Below are 25,767 nucleotides of genomic sequence, written 5' to 3'. Positions count from 1 at the left end.
AAAACAATTGATGATAAGTTGAGTAAAATGTCACTAAGGTAATTCTATAAAGATAACTTAGTTCACTAAAAATGTATCGGGAAATGTTTATTGTAATAAACCTCCTTCTCCTACCTTATTTGTTTTTAATTACTATTATTTGATCTTCTCTATTTCCAGAATCAAAAATTCAAACATCTATCACACAATTAGAGATGTGTCTTCACGAACGAATGGATCAAAAAGAACGAATCCTTAAAATGAACGGCCGTTCTTTTGAACGGTGAACAGTTTGGATCATTGTACTGATGTACTTGTTATAAAATCGCTTTTTTTTTAAAAATAATATTCATCTTCAAATTTTTAACCCTCAAACAATATCAAATTTCCTTTTTCTCAGTGCAGTACATTTTGAACCTCTTTACTTTCTGCTTTTTATTCATTATTTTTCTTCATCCGTTGCAATTCATTTGCAATTTTGCAATGTATCTGTTAGTAATTTTTTTTGTATTTTGTTTGGGCAACTAACAAAATGTTTGGCTACTAACAAAATACCTACTTCCTGTCCCACGCAACTGTTGAAATTTTTCTCACGCTTTCTGTCGCCAAAATTATTTTTAAAAATACCTATATCACTTTTCTGGCCATCCTTTTGTTTTCTATAACATCCATATCAACTACCATCTATATTGATTTGGTTTTATTTTATTATTATTATTAACACCTTTTTATTAGCTTCACCTGTATGTATGTATGTATCTTGTAACGGAATCTTGCAACTCAAATTTTGTCCATTTCCTGCTATCAGATTTTTTTGAAATTTGGCACGCGACCTCGGACTCGATGACAAAGCAATATTCTATAATCAAATTAATTAATTGAATATTAATTGTTAGTTTACTCTAATTTTAATCAATATGTAGGCATAGATCCAAAAATGTGACGAAGAAAAATATTTAAAAAATTCTTGCAAAAATTATTTTAAAATAATTATAAAAACCTTTGATTTTTCTGCATCATACACAATTTTTTCCAGTGTTCCAAGGTAATTAGAACACGAGTTAGAATTTTTTAACTAATTTCATGCCAAAATTTGGGTGAGCCTTCGATTGGCAATTCATTGTTGATCAGACCATTGTTGAACAATACTTTTATAAAAAAGTATCTCAAATTTTCAAAGCAATATAAAATGGATTAGCTGGATAATTACTCGACAGGCAACTTATCAGTGCAGTAAAATGTTTTTTGAGCTCGGCTATTACACTTTAAGGAGTATAATTATTCTTTTTGAAGTTCGAAATACCGCGTTTCGAATGTTGCCCAAAACCTTCAGTCGGTTTTTTTTTTTTTTTTTTTTGGCGAATTTCATGAATATAAAAGATTTTGAATTATGTTGACATGAACATTTTTTCGCAAAACAAGTTAAACTAAACAAAAAAGAAAAAGGGGAAAAAAAGAAAAAGAAAAAAAAAAGAAAAAGAAAATAATAGTTTAAAAAACTATTGAAAAAAAACACATTCTTGTAGCAAAATGAACTAAAAAGTAAATAATAATCTTTGGGTGATAAGTATATAAAGTAATTGACCAAACACTTAATTTTAATGTAACACAATAAAGCGTTGGGGGCTTCTTATCAGTTGTCTTGAATCTCTTCCATTTGTTGTCCATTGGTCAATTACTTTATTTACTTATCATTCAAAGATTTTTTTTTTTTTAGTTCCTTTTGCTACAAAAACTTGTTTGTTTTTTTTTTAGTTTTTTAAACTATTATTTTTTAACTTACTTGAAGACTTTCAAATCACTTATTTTACATTCAATTATTTAAAAAGGATCATTGCTGTCTAATTTTTTGCCATTTAAAAAAGTGTTGCGGTTTTCTTTTTCTGTTCTCATCGTTACTGTGGAATACTTTTGAAGCTCCCTAATATTTAGGGGAGTCTTTTTTTATGTTAATTTATCCGCTACTCTGGCTGAGCAACCGATGTATTTGCTGTTATTTTTTTCGTTATACATGGTCTATTGGTAAGACTAAATGTATATATATACAGTGCTGTAGCTGTAAAAATTTAATAACTTAATTTTTTGACACTCTGAAATGGAACCTCTGATTTTTGGAATGGAAAACATGTTTCACTATTCGACAACTGAGAAATACCTTACAAAATGAATTATAATTGCTTTATGCATTGAAACCCGAATAAAGGTTTTTGATTCCCTTTTTGTAGGCATATTTCCTTTGTTTAAGATAATTGTAGTTATTTTTCCTTCAAAGAATATTATTGATATAGTGAAACATATCGAATATGCGTGAGTATATCGTGCAGAGATATCGCCTGCAACTTTTTAAAATGAACGAAGTCGTTCAAATGAACGAGTTAAATGAACGGATCTATAGAATGAACGATCCTCTGATGAACGGGTCATTAAAAAGAACGACATTACCCACCTCTACAGGCAACACATCTATAGCTTGGGCACCAAAAAGCTAATAAAGATCGATTTTTGGAAAATTTCACAACTTACGGCTTATGCTTGAACTAAAACCGGAAAGGAATGAATTTAATTCCAAAAATATGTGAAAACTATGTTATAATGAATTGAAAGTGATTCAAACAAAAATTCTAAGCATTTGTCTCTTGGCTTCTTGAAACAAAAAACAGAAAATCTGGATAAAGTGTGTTTTCACGGTACCGTAAACGAGGCCTACTTTGCCCCTGTGGTTCTTCTTTGGCCCAAATTTAGAAAAAGATACAACGTTCTCTGTAAACCTTCGGGAAGCAATTTTTAAACATATTTTGACATTATCCTTTAGAGAGCAACCCCGAGCACTCAGTAATGTATTCCAAGCAGTTTGATAGCTCTCTACAAGGAGCACCACTAATAATTTTGTGCTTCCTGTGCTAACTTGTGTCTTTGCAATCTCTCAGACTTTTACATATAGAAGCAGTTCTACATCAACTAAGAGTTTGTTAAATATCAATTTATGAACACTATTCAATACTGTACGTAGTCGTACAGTTGTACTTCTCCTTTTTGTAAAGGATTTTATTCAAAAATTTCACAATAACAACATTATTTCTATCCTAAATATTACGACCTACTTTGTCCCAGAGCAAAAACTTGAAAAAATCTATCAGAGTGATTTGGAAAAGAAAAGAAAAGTTAAATGTAAAACTCTAGGCAGGAAAAACACAAGAAAACCCTGGAATTCTCAGCAAGAGTGTGATTACAAACTCAAATCATCAGGGCTCAACTAAAGCTTGACTGCGGAGAGATGGCGGTTGACCTTGAATCGAAAACGCATTTGTCTCTCATCATCTCTCCGTGATCAAGCTTTAAATGGCTTTTATTATGGAAGATGAGGAAGAACTGGAAGTTGTAGAAGGTATAGAAAAAGTTTACCCAAAGTTACATTTTCTTTTAACAAGTTTTGTTAAACTTTTTGGAAAGTTTACAGAGTTTTATTGTTGTAGAATTGAATGAGCTTAGGTTTCCAAGGAAAGCTGTTGATGTGAGATAAGAAGGAGTTAACGTTTAAAGGATTGAACGAACCACCAAGTTTTGGAAGTGGCTGACACTTTAGGATCCTTTGTTTCGCGAGTTGCGATCTGTTTATAAAATTATTCAACCTCCAAAACTAATGAAAAGAGGACTGTTCTCCGTCTGTATTTTCTGAGACAATAACTAGGTATGCATACACATTTTTAAAATTTTTAAATTGTAAATAAAATAAATATATGTGTTACTCAAAATTCTTGTAAAATGCAGTTTTCTAACAAATAAAGAGTTTTCCCTATGAGCACACGTCTTCGACTCTGTTTAGTTCTGCAATGATTTTAAACAGAGAAACAAACTTTGCGCCAAGTAACCCAAACATAAGGATAACTTTGGCCCAAATAAAAAAAACAATTAGAAAGGGTAATAACACTCTGAAACAAAGTGATCATTGTGCAAAAATTAAACTCAAAGAACTCTGGATGTGTAAAAAAGGTTTCAACATCCTTGAAATATGAATAATTAAAAAATTATTGAGAAAAGTTGAGAACATTTCCAAAATGTGGGCCAAAGTAGCCCGTATTTACGGTAACATTGCACTGTAAAAACAATTCAGAAACGTTCCAGGAAAATAATGGGCCGCTAATGTGCCCAATTTTTGCCAGTAACATATCATGCAAAAACAGGCATGTAATGTTTTCCGCTAAAATTCAGTAACCTTCCTGAAAACTCTCACGGAAGTCTCCTGACGGATTCAGAAAACTTCCCGTTTAAAGCCAGTCTTGTCTCTGGAACCTGGGAATAAACTTACATAGGTATAAAATACCATCTTGACACCTTCCTGGTTCAACAAAAAAGTTCCTAATCCAGTACTACAAACATGGCTGAAGCAGAATTGCTAGTAGGTATCAAGAATTTCTCGCCGACAGTTCTTGCGAAACTTCAGAATTTAGCAACTGAATTCGCTCCCCTTTGGAGCATAATCGACCAAGAAGGAACGTACTGTATCAAAAGCCGACAAACTTAATAAATACGCTCAGTTAATCTTTAAACTGGGTGCTTAAAATTTTTTTCACAACAGTAATAAGTTTGCATTCGTGCAACATGTAGCAATTCTGGAAATTTTTGACAATGATACTTGGTTTTCTCTGAAAGTGGATAAAAACCAGTGAAATCCCGAAACGTTACAGTGAAATAATCAGTAACGTTTTCAATTTTTTTGACAGAGTAGAACAAAATATTTAAATATTTGAATTTCAAGAAAAAATTGGAAGTTGTTGACGTTTTTAATGTTTACCAACTTTAAAGGTGATACGCGATGTATAACGACATAAATCTTTTTTTTTTTAATTTTTTGTCATTTTAGCCATATTTAGATTTCTTAGACAAAACCTTTTTTTTTTTTTTTGCTATTGAAAGTCGCTTATCGAAAATATCCATTTTTTGACCGCTCTAATGGGCATCTTATATTTGCAAATTCAAGCAACTCCCAGCCACTACTATCGAGGCTCGATAGAAATGAATGTTACACTGTAAAAAAACTCCGAAACATTACTGGTTATTTCTGTGGAACGTCTCGGGATTTCACACGTTTTCACCTATTTCCCCGTAGAAACAAGTATCTTCACAAAAAAGTTTCTTGAATCGACTTTTCACTGTTGTGGAAAATATTTTTAGCAACCAGTTTAAAGATTGAATGAGCGTATTTAATAAGCGTATCGGCCTAAGATTGCTTACGGGCTGTCCATGTAGACCAAGCTCCCAATGAGAGCGAAAAAAGTCAATGGATAGCTACAGCCTTGTAAGGCAAGAGATATGCTTGGTTCCTTCTTGCATAGCCGTGGTCGCTCTGTTTTTTGTGGAGTCCTCTTGGTAAATCAGGAAGGTTCTAATCAATTACACTAAACCTACTTAATTTGCTTAGAAGGTTCTAGAGATATGACTGGCTTTAACAGGGGAGATTTCGCACTTCTTCATAAAGTTTCAAGGTTATTTTCAGAAAGGTTACTGCCTTTTATCGGAAAACGTTCCTGGCTTTTCCAAGATATGTTACTGGAAGAAATTGGGCACATCAGCTGCCTATTATTTTCCAGGAACGTTTCTGAATCGTTTTTACAGTGTAGCAATAATAAATGCTTCAGTTTAATAAAGAATTATCGGTGGTGTTGAGTTGTAAATGTTTTTAATTTAAGAAAGAACCCGAACAGAGGAAAAATAATAATAAAAAAAATAAAGTTGAAGAAAAACAGAAAACAAAAAATTAAATATTCTCCCCTTTATTTTCCGATTTATGTGTAAAAATATAAAATACAATGAAATTGTGAAAGGAAATAACTTATTTGTTCATTAAACATCATGTCCGATCGTTAGTCCATTTTCAGGCTATCAGTGTCCCTGAGAGCACATTGGGTCAACCTAAAAAGAGAAAAATAATTATAATTTTCATGAAGTTTTTGTGAATTACAGTTCATTTCCTAATTTGACTTATTATTTTTTGCGAAATCAAAATACTACGCTGAAGGCATTTTCGCTAAATCTTTGAAATATCAGAACAGTTATTTTTCTATAAATTAAAAAAGTAACCTTATCTCCTTATATTTTCTTATGAAACACCAGAAAATGTAAAGTTATTATTTGCTCTTCATTTTTCATGCTTTAAAAGGATTGTTATTTTTAATGTAGATACCTGGGTGTACAAAATTTGCTATTTTTCGATACTTATATCTTGGAAAATCCAAAAAGCTTCAAAAACAAATCGCATCAAAATTTCGAGTTACGACGTTACCTTTCATTCTATGAGAGCGGAAAATAAAGACAACTCTTATTTGTGAATGAAAAACCCTGAAATCCATTTATTTATTTTCGATATTTTAAATCTTCAAATGACCTTAAATATAATCTGCTCTCAATATAAATTTCCTGCCTTTATAATTAAACCAAGTTTGTACAGCAAATTTGCGATAAAACTTACGTTTAATCGTGTCCAGCTAGATTCTTAATCGTATCTCCCAACCTGAGTGCCTAGTTTACCCTTTTAGATTATGACCTGCATTACGATCCTAGCACCAATTTTACCATCTGTATTTTTTAAGAAAAAGCAAATCTGGGATCGCCCCTTTTTTCTCAACTCAAAACGTGTTCAGTTTGCTAAGTCACCCAACCAGTACTACATCGGCGACAATAAAACAAGCATTTACATGTCTACTGAGATGGCACATGAAAAATTAAATAAACTCTAGATTTATTTTCTAAGCGATAGTAAAAAGTAATATCTGACGTGTACGTTTTCCTAATAATATGCTCCGTAACGTGATTTTCAATTGTAGTGAACACAGGTAGAACACGAAGCGATTAAACGTTTCACAAGCGTTTTTAAATGGTTGTCACAACGTTAACAAACGTTGTACAACGATTGCGAAACGAAGTGTGCTTCCAAGGGAAACGTTTCTCTTCTGAGATACTAAAAATGTTAAACAAGACTCAAAAGATTTCTGTGATATCCGTTTCCAGTAAATCTCTCTTCTTGATGAAGACATGGGGTAATATATTAAATGATATTAATGTTTTAACCAGGGCTACTGAGTCAGAGAAAAAGTAGTTGACTACGACTCCTTTACCCAAAATAAGTACGACAGTCATGATTCTGACTTTTACTCCTATATCCGGCCAAAGTTGCAGATTCGGGGCTCGGGGGAAGTGGCAGACTCCGGTTCTTTGAATTAAAAATCCTTTACCCCCGACTCTGACTCCTTTACCCCAAAACAGAAACAAAGAAAAGTCATGTCAGTCTAGTCGGAAGCTGCGGGCCCGGCTCAAGGCGGTTACAACTGTTGTTGCTGCGGCCCATGGGTACAGTGCAGCCATCCAGTGTTATCGGAGTGAATTTTATGAGCCAGTTAGTATTTAACAAGGCAGTGGTAGAAGGTCACATGAACAGCCACCACGAGTTCAAGTGGTGTTTCATGTTCATTTGGATATAGTAAGGTTTTAGTTCTAAAAATAAGGAACTTTTGCACATTTTAAGAAAAAAAGGGGAATTTTGTATATTACTTATTCTTTCCTCATCCTGTCTGTTACTGTGCATCATCAGATCGGTGTCTGATCTCCATCTGATTTTTCACCGTCTGTTACTGGGTTTTAGACCTTTTTTTCGAAATTGAGCATATAAAAATAGAATTAACTAATTCGGAGGATCCAGAGACAGCCAAACATTAGATGAGATGTAGTTGCATGAGATAAAAATAATTAAAAAATCTAAGTCACAAGGCTCAGAAAACTAAGTTAACCTGAGAGCGATGTCTTAAGCATGTCTGTTACTGGTGCCGTTACCCTATAATGTGTACTTATTTATGAGAAGTCCAGGTCATTGCGATTTACCCTACGTTATTACTCTACAAAGTACTAATAATTAACACCTGGGGTTTGAATACCAAACATAAGCTAAACATTAGAGGTGTAATAAAACTTACGACTCCATGGGTGTAATTATCCGATGAATCCTTTTTTGTTGCACTGTCCCTCGTTCACAACAATTTGCCTTATGTCTAAATATTGTGCGGATGCTCCATAAGGAACTGCATAGGATAAGTACATCTAAAAATTGAAACAAAATGTAATTAATATACAGATTTAAAACTATGCTCCGGGTGAAAATATATTTTTGAAAGTTTGTATTGAAGATTTTTGTAAGAAATCAAAGATTTTTTTTAATTGACCTTAAGAGCATTCAGATTATTTTGAGCGTCACTTTCGATCATTTGAAAACCGTTCTACTATCACAATCTGTGCTCGACTGTCCCTCTGTCCGTTTGACCACATCTCCTCCAGAAGAGAAGTGAGTTGATAGTCGAACCGGGTACAGGAAGATATGTGGTTAAGTAGGTGATGAGGTTAAATAGGTTGCAATCGAAAGAGTTTCTTGATGCTTATTTTAGACGCAAAATTATTTGTCTTCTTCCGCCCATCATCGAAATATATTGTCTTAAAATCTGCCAAAGATTCAAGAAAAGTGCTAGAACAAAAGACTAAGCCAGAAATTGATCATGCAATTTCATCTTCTCCATCCATCTGCAAATTGTGTGAATCAAGTCTTGCATTACTCATTGAAACTCACTAAATTTGGTGATATTTCTTAAAATTTTGGCATACTTTAAAACCTCGTATTTCGGTAACGAGGTCACGAGGGCAAATAGTTAATACGTCCAGAAACATGTTTTACCATGCACTTTCGATTGCTGCTGCTCATTTAATTTGTTTTCCACCATCGTGGGGTTTACTGCGAAGATTCAAGCTTACCATTTTATATCTCGCCATTTCTTCTGTTTAACATGTATAACTTTCAAGTTTGATCAAAAGTTGTGAAAATTTGTTGAGTGCATGAAATTCAACTTTAAGTACTTACCAAACTTGGTCCACCCCACCAAGAAATTGGTAATTCAACCGTCGTCCAGTCTTTTGCGTCAGACGTCATGTTCAAGTAGTAGTAGCCATTGGATATCGTGCTGTGAAAAACGGCACTTAAACGATTGTTTGATCTGTCAGCCGCGATGTGTGGTCCCTTTCTGTACTCAATTTTAAAGCACATTAATTTTCCAAAATCCATTTCTCGTGTAAAATGCAAATTTGTAGTCTGACCGCCTTCCAGCACTATCGCAGCATATGTTCCTATAAAACAGGTCATCAAGTTAAAAATTTCAAATGATAATAATAATAAATTGATTAAAAAGAAAATAAACGAAATTCTTATTTTTCAAGTGCTGATAGATCATTAAAATAAGATACATTTTAAGTGTAATATAAATATAAATATATGTATTCATATGGAAATATATATATCTCTATATATATGACGAGAGAAAAGAAGAAGGAAAAAACAGGAAACGAAGCTTTTTGTTGTGCTTTTGTCTTAATTGGTTCATTTGGTTCTTAGTGATGAGTACAGCGAGCTTCATTAAATGTTACTTTTTACTGCCATAAATAATTATTGCATTTTTCTTCTTGGTCTTCTTCCTTTATTGGCATGCAGTAACTCCCTAATAATGTGTCACGCTTTTCCATGTTCTCCCGAAAAATTATAAGTTTGAAACGAAATGTTGCTTTAAAGTCAGGACCACTGATGACGAAAAGGTTTTTTTATTTCTTAGGATAAGCCTTTTCTTCTCTTAATAAGCTCAAAATAAAAAAAATGGTTTGTTATTCTTTACATTTATCTGAATTAATTGTATTTTATTCTGAAACTTTAGATTCTCATTTCCCCGAGAAAACGCACCACATATTCGCAAAAATTGCTGACAAACTTTTAAGATCATCCCTGGGTTCAGTAAACGAACACTGTAAATACAATGCAGAAACGTTTCTGGAAAATAATGAGCAGCTGATATGGCCAATTTCCGCCAGAAACATATCTTTCAAAACATAAGAACATTTTCTACTGAATGCCAGTAACCCTGAAATTATCCTTGAAACTTTGTAAAGAATTTGGAAATCTCTCCGACTAAAACCTGTCTGAAACCACCAAGAGAGATTGGGTACGTTTAAAGTAATTGATTAGAACCTTCCTGATTTGCCAAGAACGCTCCAGAAACATTAATGCAACTATGACCAAAGCTAAGCTCCAAAAACAGCAATGCAACTATTACCAAAGCTAAGACAGAATTGCAAGTTTGTTACAAGCATCTCAATCGCCGACACTTCTTGCCTTGCAAAACCGTAGCCATCCAATGACTCACTCGCTGCCACTGGGTAGGTCCCCTTGAAAATGACAGGCTGACTTATACGACATTTCGGTTCCAAGACAAAATCAGATCCAACCTCGTTTCTAGTATTTATAAATACGTTATAACTAGTCGACCCGTGCGGAACTCCGCACTGTGCTTCAAATCGTTTCATAAGGCATTTCGCTCTTTAAGAATTTCAAAGGAAGAACATTATGAAGAAGAACCGAAAAAAAAGTAAGCGCAGAAGAGAAGGCATGTAATTTAAAGACATCAGTAACAAAACCTCGTTAAATACAACGTTGTGATAATTTGATCATAGCTTCCCTTTTAATCGTACATATTTTCAATGCAAACATAAATGTCATTAAAAGTGTGGCTGAGTGGTGAATCGTGAAAAAGCAATAATTGTGCATGTGAAAAAAACAGGTTGTGGCAAATACAGTCCTGCACATGTCAGCATCTGACGGGAAAAAAAGAAACATTAAAGAGATATTTATTGGCACGTATTCAAATTGGCGCCATTCTCACTAACAGCCCGACACCCCAACAAACCTAGCAATTGCGCCTTCCTTTTCGAAAGCTATTCATTGAAGGAATGCGTAGTAAAAAACAGCAAAAAAGCTTTTTGCCAAAAAAAATAATAATAATAATAAGATCATGCATCTGTGTTTTGTCATTAACCAGCATGATACGATTTAAAATTATTCGCAAAGCATGGAATTTGATTAAAGAATGACGAAGATCTCACGTAGCGATTGAAACAAACATTCTAGAGAAGCAATAAATTTGATTGAAAATAAGTGTTTTTATCTTTGAATGTTGAACTATTTCATATAGAAGGTTGCTTTAACCGTTACGGCTTAAATGCCCTCACAAGTTTCTCTTTAAATCGAACACTTAAAATTCAAAACCAAAACCAGTTGAACTGAGTCCGTTCTTAAGTGTAATTTTTCGAACGTAGACAAAATGTATTTTTTTTTTTCAGCAGAAAGCAGAGGAGTAGAAAATAATTTCTTGCTAATGAAGTTGATAATACTTTTAATGCTTTATATCGTATTCGCGCGAATAAAAAATTAAAGGTTTACTGAGTGAAACTCGTAGTTTTAATTTGGTGTAGTATTTTTTCATTTGTACAAAAGGTCGAACACTGCTATTAGAAACATCTACATTTCAGCATACAATGAAAATGTTTTTCTGCACAAAAAGGATTTCCTTTAGCTAAATCTATTTTTTTTTATGCTTACATTATGCTGAGTGCTCTAGATGTAGTCAAAGCTTAAAAAAAATGAAGAACACCCTTCGATTAACAGTCAACTTATCCGAATGATAACTGTAGCCTGCATAAAGGAGTCGAAACACCGAGTAGCATTCCTACTACAATTATTTTATTACGTTTGTATGTTATGAGTACATGTAATGCGTATTACTAATATAAATTTGATATTATATCTGACAGCCCAAACTTGCCCGAAGTTCAGATAGTTTATAACCAAACGCTCTACCGAAAAAAAACTTATCAATTTAACCGAACAATAAGTCCAGTGCTTCTAAGCTTTATTAAAATATGAACACAAACACAGGCTATTTTTTTTTTTTTTTTTTTTGCCGGAAGCGACGTAAAAAATGGAAATCTGCATTAGAACTTTGCTTTTAAAAAATGCATAAGAACTACAGGCAGCATCAAGATTTTGAAACAGCAAGGGGCGTTTTCTAAAACGTGATTTTTCGACCGTAAGTCTATCTTTCTTCATTAGCCAGCCTGATAAGTTTTAAAATGAGAAGGGAATAATATATAAGATAAGATATTGAAGAAACATTTTTTTATTCTTAAAAATTTTTACAATTTGTTACCGCAGGCTGCTTGAATCGTTATAACTTAGATGGCAGCACGTGTGCATCATTTAACAGCATGGTTAAAATACAAAATAAACTGAACTATGCTCTTTTTTAAGCGTAGCTTTTCGAATGTAGTAAAAATGTGATAAGCTGTTTGTTTTTTTGCAAATAGAAGAAAAATTATATATTTTACCCTTCAAATTGAGGTAGTAATTTTTTTATTTGTACAAAGAGTCAAAAACTCATTAGAAGAATATATATTTCAATACACGATTTATAATTTTTTTCTGAACAAAAAACAATTCTATTGTAGTCTGAAATCTTAAACCTGTTACTTATATTTTCGCTTTCATTATGCTTTAATTTTCTTACCAGAGCCAAAGCTTAAAAAGAAAAAAAAAAAAAGAAAAACCGTACAATTCAGAAATAATTTAGCACAAAGTCACTGCAAGTTTTCATATCAGCAAGGAGCGTTTCCTTCTCATTTATTCTATTTCTTCATAGTTGTTATACACTTAACTAAGTGTTCATGTAATGCGCGATATTTTTCTAATTTTTTTGATGCAGATTCTCCGGACGTGGGCCCGAACACGCATTCTCCTGGTTACGAAGAGACCGCTCTGCCGATCAAGCTATTCAGCTCTGTCGGTCATAGCGCAAATTAAAGTTATAAGTTTAACCGAAAACCTCATTATAGTTCTTTAAAACGGGTTTTTCGGCTGAAAAAAACAATTTTTAGACCGTGGGTCTATTTTTCGTCAGTAGCCAGCACCATAAGCTTTGAAATAAGGCGTAAATCAAAGAAATCGATCAAGAATTGAAGAAAATCTGGCGTAGAAACCAAAAACAGGCTACAGAAATAAAATATAAGGAGTAGTCGACCCGTGCGGAACTCCGCACTGTGCTTCAAATCGTTTCATAAGGCATTTCGTTCTTTAAGAATTTCAAAGGAAGAACATTATGAAGAAGAACCGAAAAAAAAGTAAGCGCTGAAGAAAAGGCATGTAATTTAAAGACATCAGTAACAAAACCTCGTTAAATACATCGTTGTGATAATTTGATCATAGCTCCCCTTTTAATCGTACATATTTTCAATGCAAACATAAATGTCATTAAAAGTGTGGCTGAGTGGTGACTCGTGAAAAAGCAATAATTGTGCATGTGAAAAAACAGGTTGTGGCAAATACAGTCCTGCACATGTCAGCATCTGACGGGAAAAAAAGAAACATTAAAGAGATATTTATTGGCACGTATTCGAATTGCCGCCATTCTAACTAACAGCCCGACACCCCAACAAATCTAGCAATTGCGCCTTCCTATTCGAAAGCTGTTCATTGAAGGAATGCGTAGTAAAAAACAGCAAAAAAGCTTTTTGCCAAAAAAAAAATAATAATAATAAGATCATGCATCTGTGTTTTGTCATTAACCAGCATGATACGATTTAAAATTATTCGCAAAGCATGGAATTTGATTAAAGAATGACGAAGATCTCACGTAGCGATTGAAACAAACATTCTAGAGAAGTAATAAATTTGATTGAAAATAAGTGTTTTTATCTTTGAATAATGAACTATTTCACATAGAAGGTTGCTTTAACCGTTACGGCTTAAATGCCCTCACATGTTTCTCTTTTAATCGAACACTTAAAATTCAAAACCAAAACCAGTTGAACTGAGTCCGTTCTTAAGTGTAATTTTTCGAACGTAGACAAAATGTATTTTTTTTTTTTTTCAGCAGAAAGCAGAGAAGTAGAAAATAATTTCTTGCTAATGAAGTTGATAATACTTTAATGCTTTATATCGTATTCGCGCGAATAAAAAATTAAAGGTTTACTGAGTGAAACTCGTAGTTTTAATCGGGCGTAGTATTTTTTCATTTGTACAAAAGGTCGAACACTGCTATTAGAAACATCTACATTTCAGCATACAATAAAAATGTTTTTCTGCACAAAAAGGATTTCTTTAGGTAAATCTAATACTTTTTTATGCTTACATTATGTTGAGTGGTCTGGATGTAGTCAAAGAACACAGTTCGATTAACAATCAACTTATCCGAATGATAACTGTAGCCTGCATAAAGGAGTCGAAACACAAAGTAGCATTCCCACTGCATTTATTTTATTAGGTGTGTATGTTATGAGCACATGTAATGCGTAATACTAATATAAATTTGATATTATGTCGGACAGCCCAAGCTTGCCCGAAGTTCAGATAGTTTATAGCCGAGCGCTCTACCGAAAAAAACTTATCAATTAAAACGAACAACTAAGTCGAGTGCTGTTAAGCTTTATTAAAATATGAACACACACATAGGCTTTTTTTTTTTGCCGAAAGCGACGTAAAAAATGGAGAACTGCATTAGAACTTTGCTTTAAAAAATGCATAAGAACTACAGGCAGCATCAAGGTTTTGAAACAGCAAGAGGCGATTTCGAAAACTTGAATTTTCGACCGTAAGTCTTTTTTTCGTCATTGGCCAGCCTGAAAAGTTTTAAAATGAGAGGGGATTAATATATAAGATAAGATATTGAAGAAAAATGTTTTTATTTTTGAAAATTTTTACAATTTGTTATCGCAGGCTGCTTAAACCGTTATAACTTAGATGGCAGCACGTGTTCATCATTTAACAGCACGGTTAAAATACAAAATAAATTGAACTATGCTCTTTTTTAAGCGTAGCTTTTCGAATGTAGTAAAAATGTGATAAGCTATTTGTTTTTTAGCAAAAAGAAGAAAAAATAAGTATTTTACCCTTCAAATTGAGGTAGTATTTTATTTATTTGTACAAAAAGTCAAAAACTCATTAGAAGAATATATATTTCAATATACGATTTATTATATTTTTTCTGAACAAAAAACAATTCTATTGTAGTCTGAAATCTTAAACCTGTTACTTATATTTTCGCTTACATTATGCTTTACTTTTCTTTCCAGAGCCAAAGTTTCAAAAAAAGAAAAAAACACGTGTAATTTCGAAGTAATTTAGCACGAAATCACTGAATGATTTCATATGAGCAACGAGCATTTCCTTCTCATTTATTCTATTCTTTCATAGTTGTTATTTTTTTAATTCAGTGTTCATGTAATACGCGATATTTCTCTAATTTTTTTTGTTGCAGATTGTCCGGACGGGGGCCCGAACACGTAATCTCCTGGTTACGAAGAAAACGCTCTGCCGATCAAGCTACTCAGCTCTGTCGGTCATAGCGCAAATTAAAGTTATAAGTTTGACCGAAAACCTTATTCTGGTTCTTTAAAACAGGTTTTTCGGCTAAAGGAAACAATTTTTAGACCGCGGGTCTATTTTTCGTCAGTAGCCAGCACCATAAGCTATAAAATTAGCCGTAAATCAAAGAAATCAATCAAGAATTGAGGGAAATTTGACGTAGAAACCAAAAACAGGCTACAGAAATAATATATAAGGATATTCGTTGGTTGCTGTGTCGTAAAACAATTGATGATAATTTGAGTAAAATGTCACTTAATGTGAAACTAAAAAGATTACTTGGTTCACAAATTTAACAAAAATTTATCGGGAAATGTTTACCGCAATACACCTTATTTATTTTTAATTTGTATTAATTAATTCATCTTCATCTACAGAACTAAATAATCAAATATCAATCAGGCAACACATCTACAGCTTGGACACCAATATTCTGCAAGACAGACTTCCGTACAAATTCTATTTCTTTCACTCAACAATTTTAGAACTAACATGCCGGATCAGTCAGCTCCCCAGAGCGTTACCACTGGCAGCTTAGTCTATTTGAACGGTCTACTGCCAAACAAAAGCCAATACACTTAACAAACATGCTCAGTCCATCTTTTAACTGGTAGCTAAAAGTTTTTTTTTTTTTTTTTTTTTTTTTTTTTTGCAACAGTGAAAAGTGCATTCGTACAACTTGTAGCAATTCAGGAAACCTTTTAGCAAAGATACTTGATTCTACGGGGAAATAGATGAAAACCTGTGAAATCCCGAAACATTCCTCGGAATTAATCATTAATGTTTCGGATTTTTTTTTTTTTTTTTTTTTTTTTTTACGGTGAAGGCTATGTGGCTAAAAGCGTATTTTGACAAAGGATGTTAACAAGCATCGATTGTCTTTTCATATCAGTTTGGTATCTTTTGACTCGAGAGCTCATCTTCAGAGAAGGATTCTTATCCTTCTATAAAACACCGGTACCGTTCCTACACCTTCGATCTTGCCGTCACGTAGCCGTCGCTTAGGTGGAATCACATATTAAGTCTTTGAAAATATTTTAACAACACGTTGATAAAACTTAATGTTACACTGTTGGCTTTGAAAAGTCATGATACGAACTTCACTAAAAAGCCTTGAATACACTGTTAAAAACAAATCCTGAAATTTTACGGTAAAGATTACTAGCATCCATGTTGGCAGTAACTTTTACCGTAAAATCCTATTTTACTGAAAAATTTTATGGTAGAATGAACGATAGTTAAAAAACGAGAAGCAGGTTCGATCTCGGGTCCTTCAGACTGGCAGGCGGCTTTGCTGCCCACCATACGAGGTGGGACACATCGAATGAGAAAAAATACGGTGTTATCTGCTTCGCTTTGTAAATTACATGATGTATCGATTGGCACTGCAATCTTTTATTTTTTCGGTACAATTCACTGTAATTTTTTTGTACTATAAACACTCTATTTTGCAGTAATATTTACCATAAAGGATTCCTGAATTTTTAACAGGGTAGCATAGAACAAAGACGTCGGTGTGGTACGCAATCAAATGACATGAGTAAAATCATAACAGGCAGAACGGAGGAAAGGTCGACCCGATGGGAGGTCACTGAAACCTTCCAAAAATGTCCTTATTCTGCGATATTTTGTCTGACGATTTTGGCAAAATCATCGTTATTAGGCAAAATTCAGCAAATATATAATTATTCGGAAAATTTTGGATTCCCATTTGGCAAAATTGTCATCATTCGGCGTAATGAGGAGTTCCATTCTTGAAAATTTTGGAGTTAAGCAAATTGAGAATTTCCGCGATCCCAAAAATTCAAGTTCGGGACGCCCTTGAGTGGAAGGGGGAGATGGAGTGCCCTTCAAATGAATTTACTATAACTATATATTTTGGTTCCCATTGAGGACCGCTATGCCCAAACTTTTGAATAGTACTTCTTACTTGCTACTGGTCAACAATAATTGAAATTGCTTTGATTGGTTATAGGATAAATTCGTAGCTTGCAACGTTCCGGAATTTCATGAATTTCCTTCAGTTTTTTTTTTTTAACCCATGTCCCTTTGCGAAATGTTTCCTGATTTAATTGATTATGTGTTACGTATTTTTTTCTTTTTTCTGTAAAGCAATTTATCTGCTCTTCGCTTCGGCACTTGTGTCAGCCTTAGTTCTATTGTCACTCTGGCATACTACTAACCAGCTAAAGCCAAAAGCTTTGATATATAAGATAAATCACACTCATTGGCGGCTGAAAGCCCTTCGCACTAAAGCGAGATTTCCTTCTAAATATAGAAATGATCCATCTCGAAAAATGGTGGTAAAAGCCGAGATGGGGTAGTCCGAAATGGAATAATCACTCTCTAATGAATTAACCTATCGTAATTTCTTTAAAAGTAAGGTTACAAAAGGTTTTTTTTTTTTTTTTTTTTTTTTTTTTTTTTTTTTTGTACTAGTAAAAATTAGATTCTTTAGAACAACTCCAGCAAGAAAGTAATTAGAAAATTTTGTGTTCGTTTCCTGGTTGGGCGTGTTCATTGACTGTATTACTACACTTTTTTTCACTTAAACCAACAAACACTTGAAAAAAAATCAAAGTTCTAATATTTTTTAAAAAATAATTACACAGAGACTGCGTTTACAGTAATATGTATAATGAAATTAATTCACTGCTGAAAAATACGCAACTACGCAGTTCATATTAAATACACCGCTCACTATAACAGTTTCACTGCACACACACTAGAACGCTACTATTCCGAAGCGTTCAAAAACTTATTTATTCAATTCTTGTTATAATCATACAGCAAGTTTTAATGTTATTTTAGAAATAAACAGTAGGAAAGAGAAAAAAAAATGAATTTTCGAATTCATTTTTTTTCTCGCCCGCCTAAGGTCTGAATAGTTGCCATCCATAACAACAGATTCCCACTAAAATTTTATCTTGCCCAAAAGCTATCTTTAGATGATGTCGCTTCAATGATATTTTTTACCTCAAAGATATCGGGAATGATTTGTAAAGGGTCAATACAAGCATCTTGAAAATATTAATTGAATGAGCTCTCTCTGATTATTCAGAGCAAGTCTCGCTAGAAGGATAATGAAGAAAACCAATACCTATCGGATAATAAATGTTTTATTTACTTATTTTATTCAGATTATAAATTTTTCTGGTAGTTTTACCACTTTTTTAGAAATACAGTAAAATGCAAACTAATTGGGACGAGCTCAAAAATTTTCACAAATGCTGTTCAATTAGTATAGCTTAACTTACATGAATGGTATAGCTATCTAATACAAAATATGTCCCCCCCCCTCCCGGATCGCCCAACTGATGGGCATGTACAGATAAAATTAACAGACCTGATAAAGAGAGCAAAGTTCCCCCAATGGAGCAAGAGTTTTTAGTTTTTAGCATTTTATAGCTAACCGCGACTCGCGCAAAATTGAAAATCGTCTAAATTTTCTCAAAAAGACGGTAGCTTTACTCTTAGAAGTGTACTTGTTGACGTTGTGGGAAAAATATTTTAAATAAAAATCAAAATTTAAAAAACAAATTGTGTTTATCTTTGTTTAATATTTTTTTATCAGTGTAAAACTTTATAAACACCCTGCAAATTCCTTTGTCTTATCACTTTACAAAATTAAAAATCACAGCGGTTTTACTGTGATCGCCGGCAGAGATCGCTTGGCAAAATAATAGGCATTAGATAAAATTTGGAGCATTAATTGCCAAAGTGATCACCATTCGACAAAATTTGGAGTTCTATACGTCAAAATTATGGTAATTCCGCCAAACTTGGAGTTTTATTCGATCATCATTCGGCGAAGTGCGGAGTTCCATTTGGCAAATTAAGAACTTCCATCCACCCAAAAATTTAAATTCGGGACGCCCCTCATTATAGCAGACAATTTTTTTATCGCAGTGGTAAAAGAACGAAGCAGTAAAAAAAACTGTTTTGAAAATCATATCCGCCAATTTATTTTTAAAAATATTATTGTTTTTGAGTTCAAAAAAATAACAAAGTTTTTTTTTTTTTGTGACACGCAAATGTTAAAAGTTGTTTTCATTTGTTATGTAACGCATGAAATTTTATAACTTACGGCATTACAACATTATACATATCTAAAACAGGTGTGTTTACTCAAAACATTTCGAAGCATGCAACACACTTTTCACTCTGACTTCTCGGATATCTATTGCTGAAACATGACTATCTAGGCTATAAAAGGTTAACGTTCCTCTCATTTTAAGTAAGGCGGATAAGGGGGAAGGAGCCGACTTATCCGACATTTTGGTTCCCAAATTGTCGGGCAAAAAGAATAATATTTGTACAAAAGCCTCATTGCAGAAAATGGTGTTCAAGCTTTAGATGTGTTGCCTGATTAATATTTGATTATTTTATTTTGTAGATGAAGACGATTTAATTAAAAACAAATAAGGTGTGAAAATGAGGTTTATTACAGTAAACATTTCCTGATACATTTTTGTTGAATGTGTGAACTAAGTTATCTTTCTAGATTCATATTAAGTGACATTTTACTCAACGTATCATCAATTATTTTACGACACAGCAACCAACGAATATTATAACGTATTTATAGATACTAGAAACGAAGTTGGGTCCAATTTTGTCTTGGAACCAAAATGTCGGATAAGTCAGCCTGTCATTTTCAAGGAGCTCTGATTTTAAGGAGACGTGTTAGAAACGAGAGTGAGCTTCTCAACATAGGCCATAATATACATCATATTTGCAACCCCCCCCCCCCCACCCTCTAATAACTTTTGAGAGCAACATGAAGGACACTTTTTTTTTTTTTCAAGATGATAGAATAATCAATGAAACATTGAATTATTCCCATGTTTCATTTCTTGGCTTTAGCAAATTTTTGTTTTATTTTGAACCATTCAAAAACAATTCAGATAAGGCTATAATTGGTTATTTGAATGCTGCAAAAATTCTGATGCAACAAATACATTTGCTTTTAACAAATTTACTTTAACTCTAGGACGTAAGATATGTAAAAAAAAAGTCTTGGTTAGTAATTTTATAGATGTTTTTTCAGCAAGTTAAAACAATTTAACATAAATAATTGCGGGAGATACTCGGATCATTTTATCTTGAAAATTAGGGGCACGGATAATGATTTTTCAGGATCGAGAAATTTAGAAAAAATGCTGAGATACATTTTCAGTTTAACAAGTTTTCTTTAATTTCGAACAATTTACGAAACAAAAATACCAGTAGGCTCTGTAAAAACATTTGAATACGTTTCTCCTACATAGCTAAAGAATTGAGCAGTAAGTTACGGGGGTCAAAGACGCTCATTTGAGCACTAATTTGTGTCACTATACACTTATTTGCTATAGTGACACAAATTAGTCACTATAGCAAAAATTAAAAACAAAAATTAAAAACAGCACTAAATAATTTTGATGGATTTCATGCATTTTTCGAATTTTAAAAAAATAAGTATAGTGTAAAAAAGTTGATATATAGATACCTTGTTTATCAAATCAGTTATGAAACTGAATTGTCAGTAAATTGCTGCTGTTCAAATTTATAAAGGAGGTCAAGTCGTCGTATCAGTTTTAATACCATAATCAAGTGCTGCAGCATCCTGCTGTAACACTGGCTATCGTTGGCTAATTACTAGCTGTTTTAAAGAAGCTACACTTGTGAATGTATCTACTCTGTGTTTGAACCCCGTTTACATTAGCTAATCTACTTTAATTTCTCCTATAAGATTTCTTAACATTCTTTCGCAATCACGTAAAAATTACATTCTGCAACAATGTGATCAACACCCCAAATAGGAATGAGATTGTGTTTTAGACTACCATCAAATACATGACTTAAAACTACAAGATCTTACAAACGAGAAAACATTTCACATCACATTCCTTTTTCTAAAAAAGAAAGATAGCTTTAAATTGAAAAAAAAAATATTCAAAAAAAAATATGTTCGTACCTGCCTGTCTGAAGCGTAGTGTTCTATTGAAAAGCTGCAAGTCGAGAGTCGAATGAAGTACCGATCGATTCAAATAAAAAAAAAACAATAAGTAAAGCAATAAGTAAACCTCGACGTCGATTAACATAACATTGCTCAGGAATTTTTATTTCTTTCCTGTTGCTATTTTGCAGATGGGTTAGCAAATTAAATTCAAAAAAGTGCTTTGAAAGGGGAGTTTTTTGGCTGCTATCCAAATTTTAAAACAACGTTTTTGACTAGAATTTTAGTTTAAATTATCTTCATTCCTCTTTTATTCTGATACATAAATCCTAAAACTACACAATAAAAAGCAATTCAGAAACGTTCCTTTAAAATAATGGGCAGCTGGTGTGCCCAATTTTTACAAATAACATATCTATCAAAAAATAGAAATGTTTTTCGTTAAAAGTCAGTAAACTTTCTAAAATTCTACTTGAATGTTCCTAAATAGTACCGAAATATCACCGGTTAAAGCAAGTCACGTTTCTGTGTTTTCAGAAAAACTTAAGTGAACTTTAAGCGATGGCTTGTCACCTTTCCGATTTACCCCCCGATTATGCTCCAACAGCATTATTGCATTAAGGGCCAACGACAGGACATAATTGCAAGCAAGAACCAAACATCCTTATATATTATTTCTGTAGCCTGTTTTTGGTTTCTACGCGAGATTTTCCTCAATTCTTGATCGATTTCTTTGATTTACACCTTATTTTAAAGCTTATCGTGCAGGCTACTGACGAAAAATAGACCCACGGTCTAAAATAGTTTTTTCGGGCAAAAAAAACCTGTTTTAAAGAACCAGAATGAGGTTTTCGGTTAAATTTATAACTTTAACTTGCACTGCTATCGTCAGAACTGAATAGCTTGATCGGCAGAGCGTTCGACTGGTAACCAGGAGAATGCGTGTTCGGGCCCACGTAAGGACAATCTGCATCAAAAAATTAGAAAAATATCGCGCATTACATGAACAATGAATAACAAATATGAGGGCATACATGAGGTAAAAACGCTCCTAGCTGTTATGAAAACTTGATGCAACACGGAGCTTAATTGATACTCAAATGTAAGGTTTTTTTTATTTAAAGATTTAGCTCCGGGAAGAAAATTAAAGCATAATGTAAGCGAAAATATAAGTACATTTTAAAAGCTACGCTTAAAAAAGAACTTAGTTCAAATTATTTTGTATTTTAACCATGCTGATAAATGATGAACACGTGCTGCCATCTAAGTCATAATGGTTCAAACAGCCTACGATAACAAATTGTAAAAAATTTTAATATAAAAACACTTCTCGGCAAGAAAGAAATTTTAAAATTACCTGTGGGTTTTTTTTTTTTTTTTTTTCGGTAGAGCGTTCGGCTATAAACTGTCTGAACTTCGGGCCAGTTCGGGCTGTCCGACATAATAGCAAATTTACAGTAATATTACGCATTACATGTACTCATAACATACAACAGATAACACACGTAATAAAATAAATGCAGTGGGAATGCTATTTGGTGTTTCGACTCTTTTATGCAAGCTACAGTTATCATTCAGATAAGTTGACTGCTAATCGAAGGGTGTTCTTCCCTTTTTTAAGCTTTGACTCCGTCCAGACCACTGAGTTCAATGTAAAGCATTAAAAAAAGTATTAGATATACTTCAAGGGAATCCTTTTTGTGCAGAAAAACATTTTCATTGTATGCTGAAATGTAGATTTTTCTAATAGCAGTGTTCGAACTTTTGTACAAATGAAAAAATACTACGCCAAATTAAAACGAGTTTCAACCAGTAAATCTTTAATTATTTATTCAAATACGATATAAAACATTAAACTTATTATCAACTTCATTAGTAAGAAATCATTTTCTACTCCTCTGCTTTTGGCTGGAAAAAAAAAAAAAAACATTTTGTCTACGTTCGAAAAATTACACTTAAAAAACGGACTCAGTTCAACTGGTTTTGGTTTTGAACTTTAAGTGTTTGATTAAAAGAAAAACAAGTGCGGGCTTTTAAGCCGTACAGGTTAAAGAAACCTGCTATGGGAAATTGTTGAATATTCAAAAATAAAAAAACCTTTTTTTTCTACCGAATTTATTACTTCTCTAGAATGTTTGTTTCAATCGCTTCGTGAGATCTTCCTCATTCTTTAATAAAATTTCATGTTTTAGGAATAATTTTTAATCGTATCATGCTGGCTAATGACAAAACATAGACACTTGATCTTATTATGTTTTTTTCGGCGAAAACATTTTTACTGTGTTTTATTACGCATTCCTTCAATGAATAGCATTCGAAAAGGAAGGCACAGTTGCTAGGTTTGTTGGAACGTCGTACTGTTAATCAGAATGGCTCCAGTCCGAATCCGTGCCACTAAATATCTCTTTAATGTTTCTTTTTTATTTCCGTCAGATGCTCACATGGACAGGACTGTATTTGCCACAACCTGTTTTTTCATATGCAAAATTACTGATTTTTCACGTGTCACTCAGCCACACTTTTAATGATATTTATATTTGAATTGAAAATACGTACAACCAAAAGGGGAGCGATGATCAAATTATCACAACGTTGTATTTAGCGAGGTTTTGTTACTGATGTCTTCAAATTACATGCCTTCTCTTGTGCGCTTACTTTTTTCCGTTTACTTTTTTTGGTTTTTCTTCATAATATTCTTTCTTTTTAAATTTTTAAAGAGCGAAATTCCTTATGAAACGATTCGAAGTACTGTGCGGAGTTCCGCACGGGTCGACTAGTCTCACTTAATTGCGATTCTTGCAAGGCCGCGCAGCCTAGAGCCCCTTGAAAAAGACAGGCTGACTTAACCAACATTTTGGTTCCAAGACAAAATCGGATCCAACCTCGTTTCTAGTATTAATAAGTACGTTATAATATTTGCTGGTGGCTAGGTCGTAAAACAATTGATGATAAGTTGAGTAAAATTTCACTTAAGGTGAATCTTGAAAGATAACTTAGTTCACAAATTCAACAAAAACGTATCGGGAAATGTTTACTGTTATAAACCTCATTTTCACACCTTATTTGTTTTTAATTTGTATTAATTAAATCGTCTTCATCTACAGAATAAAATAATCAAACATCCTTCAGGCAACACATCTAATGCTTGGACGCTAGTTTTCTGCAATGAGGTGCTTGTGCAAAAACTATTTTTTCGCTCGACAATTTTGAAACCAAAATGACGTATACGTCAACTCACCTTATACAGGAGTCATAGCGGAACCCAGAGACTTATCTGCTCTCATTTAAAGCTTAACCAATCTGTTCAGACCGTAAAATATCCACAGCTGATACACTTAATTAATATTTTTAGATAATCTCTAAACTGGTAGCTAAAAATATTTTTCACAGCAGTGAGAAGTTTGCATTCATACAACTTGCAGCAATTCAGGAAACTTTTTTATAAATATACTTAATTTTCATAGGAAATAGGTACAAAACCTGTGAAATCCCGAAACGTTCAATGGAAATTATCAGTAACGTTTCGGAATTTGATTAGTGTACTTTCTAAAGCATTTTTTTTCGTTCAGAATTTCATTGTACATTTTCTTTCATTTTAAGCAATGATTTTTATGTCTTTCTGTTGCCATTTTACATATGTGTTAACAAATAACATTTTAATAATTTTTTCAGTAGGGAATTTTTTGGCCGTTATCCAAGTCCGGACATAACTTTACAGTTTAGAAGGGAATTTTCGGATATTGTTTTTTTTTTTTTTTTTTTGAACAGCTTGCTTTTATTCTAATGACAATCTCATTCTAAAGGTCATTTTTCTGATTTTTTTTCTCGTTTTATAATGTTCTGCAGCACGCAGACGGTCAATAAAGAACTATCTTGTTTTATTTCATAAATATTTTGGGTTAGTCTATCAAATGTAATTCAGTTTAACGTGAACAGAGATTATAGTCGATAATGCGTATATTTTCATCTTTTGTGACAATTGAAAAGACTCATAATTTTTATCATTAACAACTATTTTTAACAATAATAAGATTTTTGCCAAAAATTTGTTTTACTCGTGTTTTGCAAAACCCTGCATTACATGCATGTATTTAATTCTCAACGAGTTGGAAACTGATCTCAGAGTGTTACAAAAACATCAACTTTACATCTCTTACATTTTGAAGCACCATTGCCGGTCAACGCCTCTAGTCTATACCTTAGAGCAGGAATTATTAAATGGGGGGGGGGGAAAGTCCAACCATTTTCTTGAGGCAACAAAAGCTGAGGCAAAGTTCCCAAGTCACGTGACTCAACAACTAATAATCTGTGTTGACACGTTTTGCGGGAAACCAAATTTCTTCCACTTCCTTGCTTTAAAATATATCACGTGATTTGGGGTCTTTGTTTCACGAATGGAAGTATTCACTCCCTCCATTTTATCTCTTCTCAATGGTATATACTATTAATTTCTGCGCGCATCTGTTTATGTGTGAGTCTGAACTCTATGCGAGTCTGCATCCCTGACCTGTTAGATATTGCTAATCCCGGACTAACAATGTCTAACAGATCAATACTGGTGCCGACAGATGCAGGACAT

At 33.1% G+C, this 25,767-nt stretch overlaps 1 protein-coding gene across 1 annotated transcript in view; it reads right to left on the bottom strand.

Annotated features, from left to right (window-relative positions):
* Positions 1 to 5,752: 5,752 nt before the first annotated feature.
* Positions 5,753 to 25,767, bottom strand: part of LOC129231475 (CRISP/Allergen/PR-1-like) — a 153,845-nt gene continuing 133,830 nt past the window's right edge. Inside the window, exons 8-10 of the mRNA XM_054865801.1 lie at positions 8,876 to 9,138; positions 7,944 to 8,067; positions 5,753 to 5,889 (exon numbers count right to left, since the gene is read on the bottom strand). Of these exons, the coding sequence (XP_054721776.1) occupies positions 7,960 to 8,067; positions 8,876 to 9,138 (371 nt within the window). The 3' untranslated portion in view covers positions 5,753 to 5,889; positions 7,944 to 7,959. The remainder of the gene's footprint in view (positions 5,890 to 7,943; positions 8,068 to 8,875; positions 9,139 to 25,767) is intronic.

This window comes from Uloborus diversus, chromosome 10 (assembly GCF_026930045.1).
Source record: "Uloborus diversus isolate 005 chromosome 10, Udiv.v.3.1, whole genome shotgun sequence".
NCBI classification, from domain to species: domain Eukaryota; kingdom Metazoa; phylum Arthropoda; class Arachnida; order Araneae; family Uloboridae; genus Uloborus; species Uloborus diversus.
This window is presented reverse-complemented; position numbering and strand designations above follow the sequence as displayed.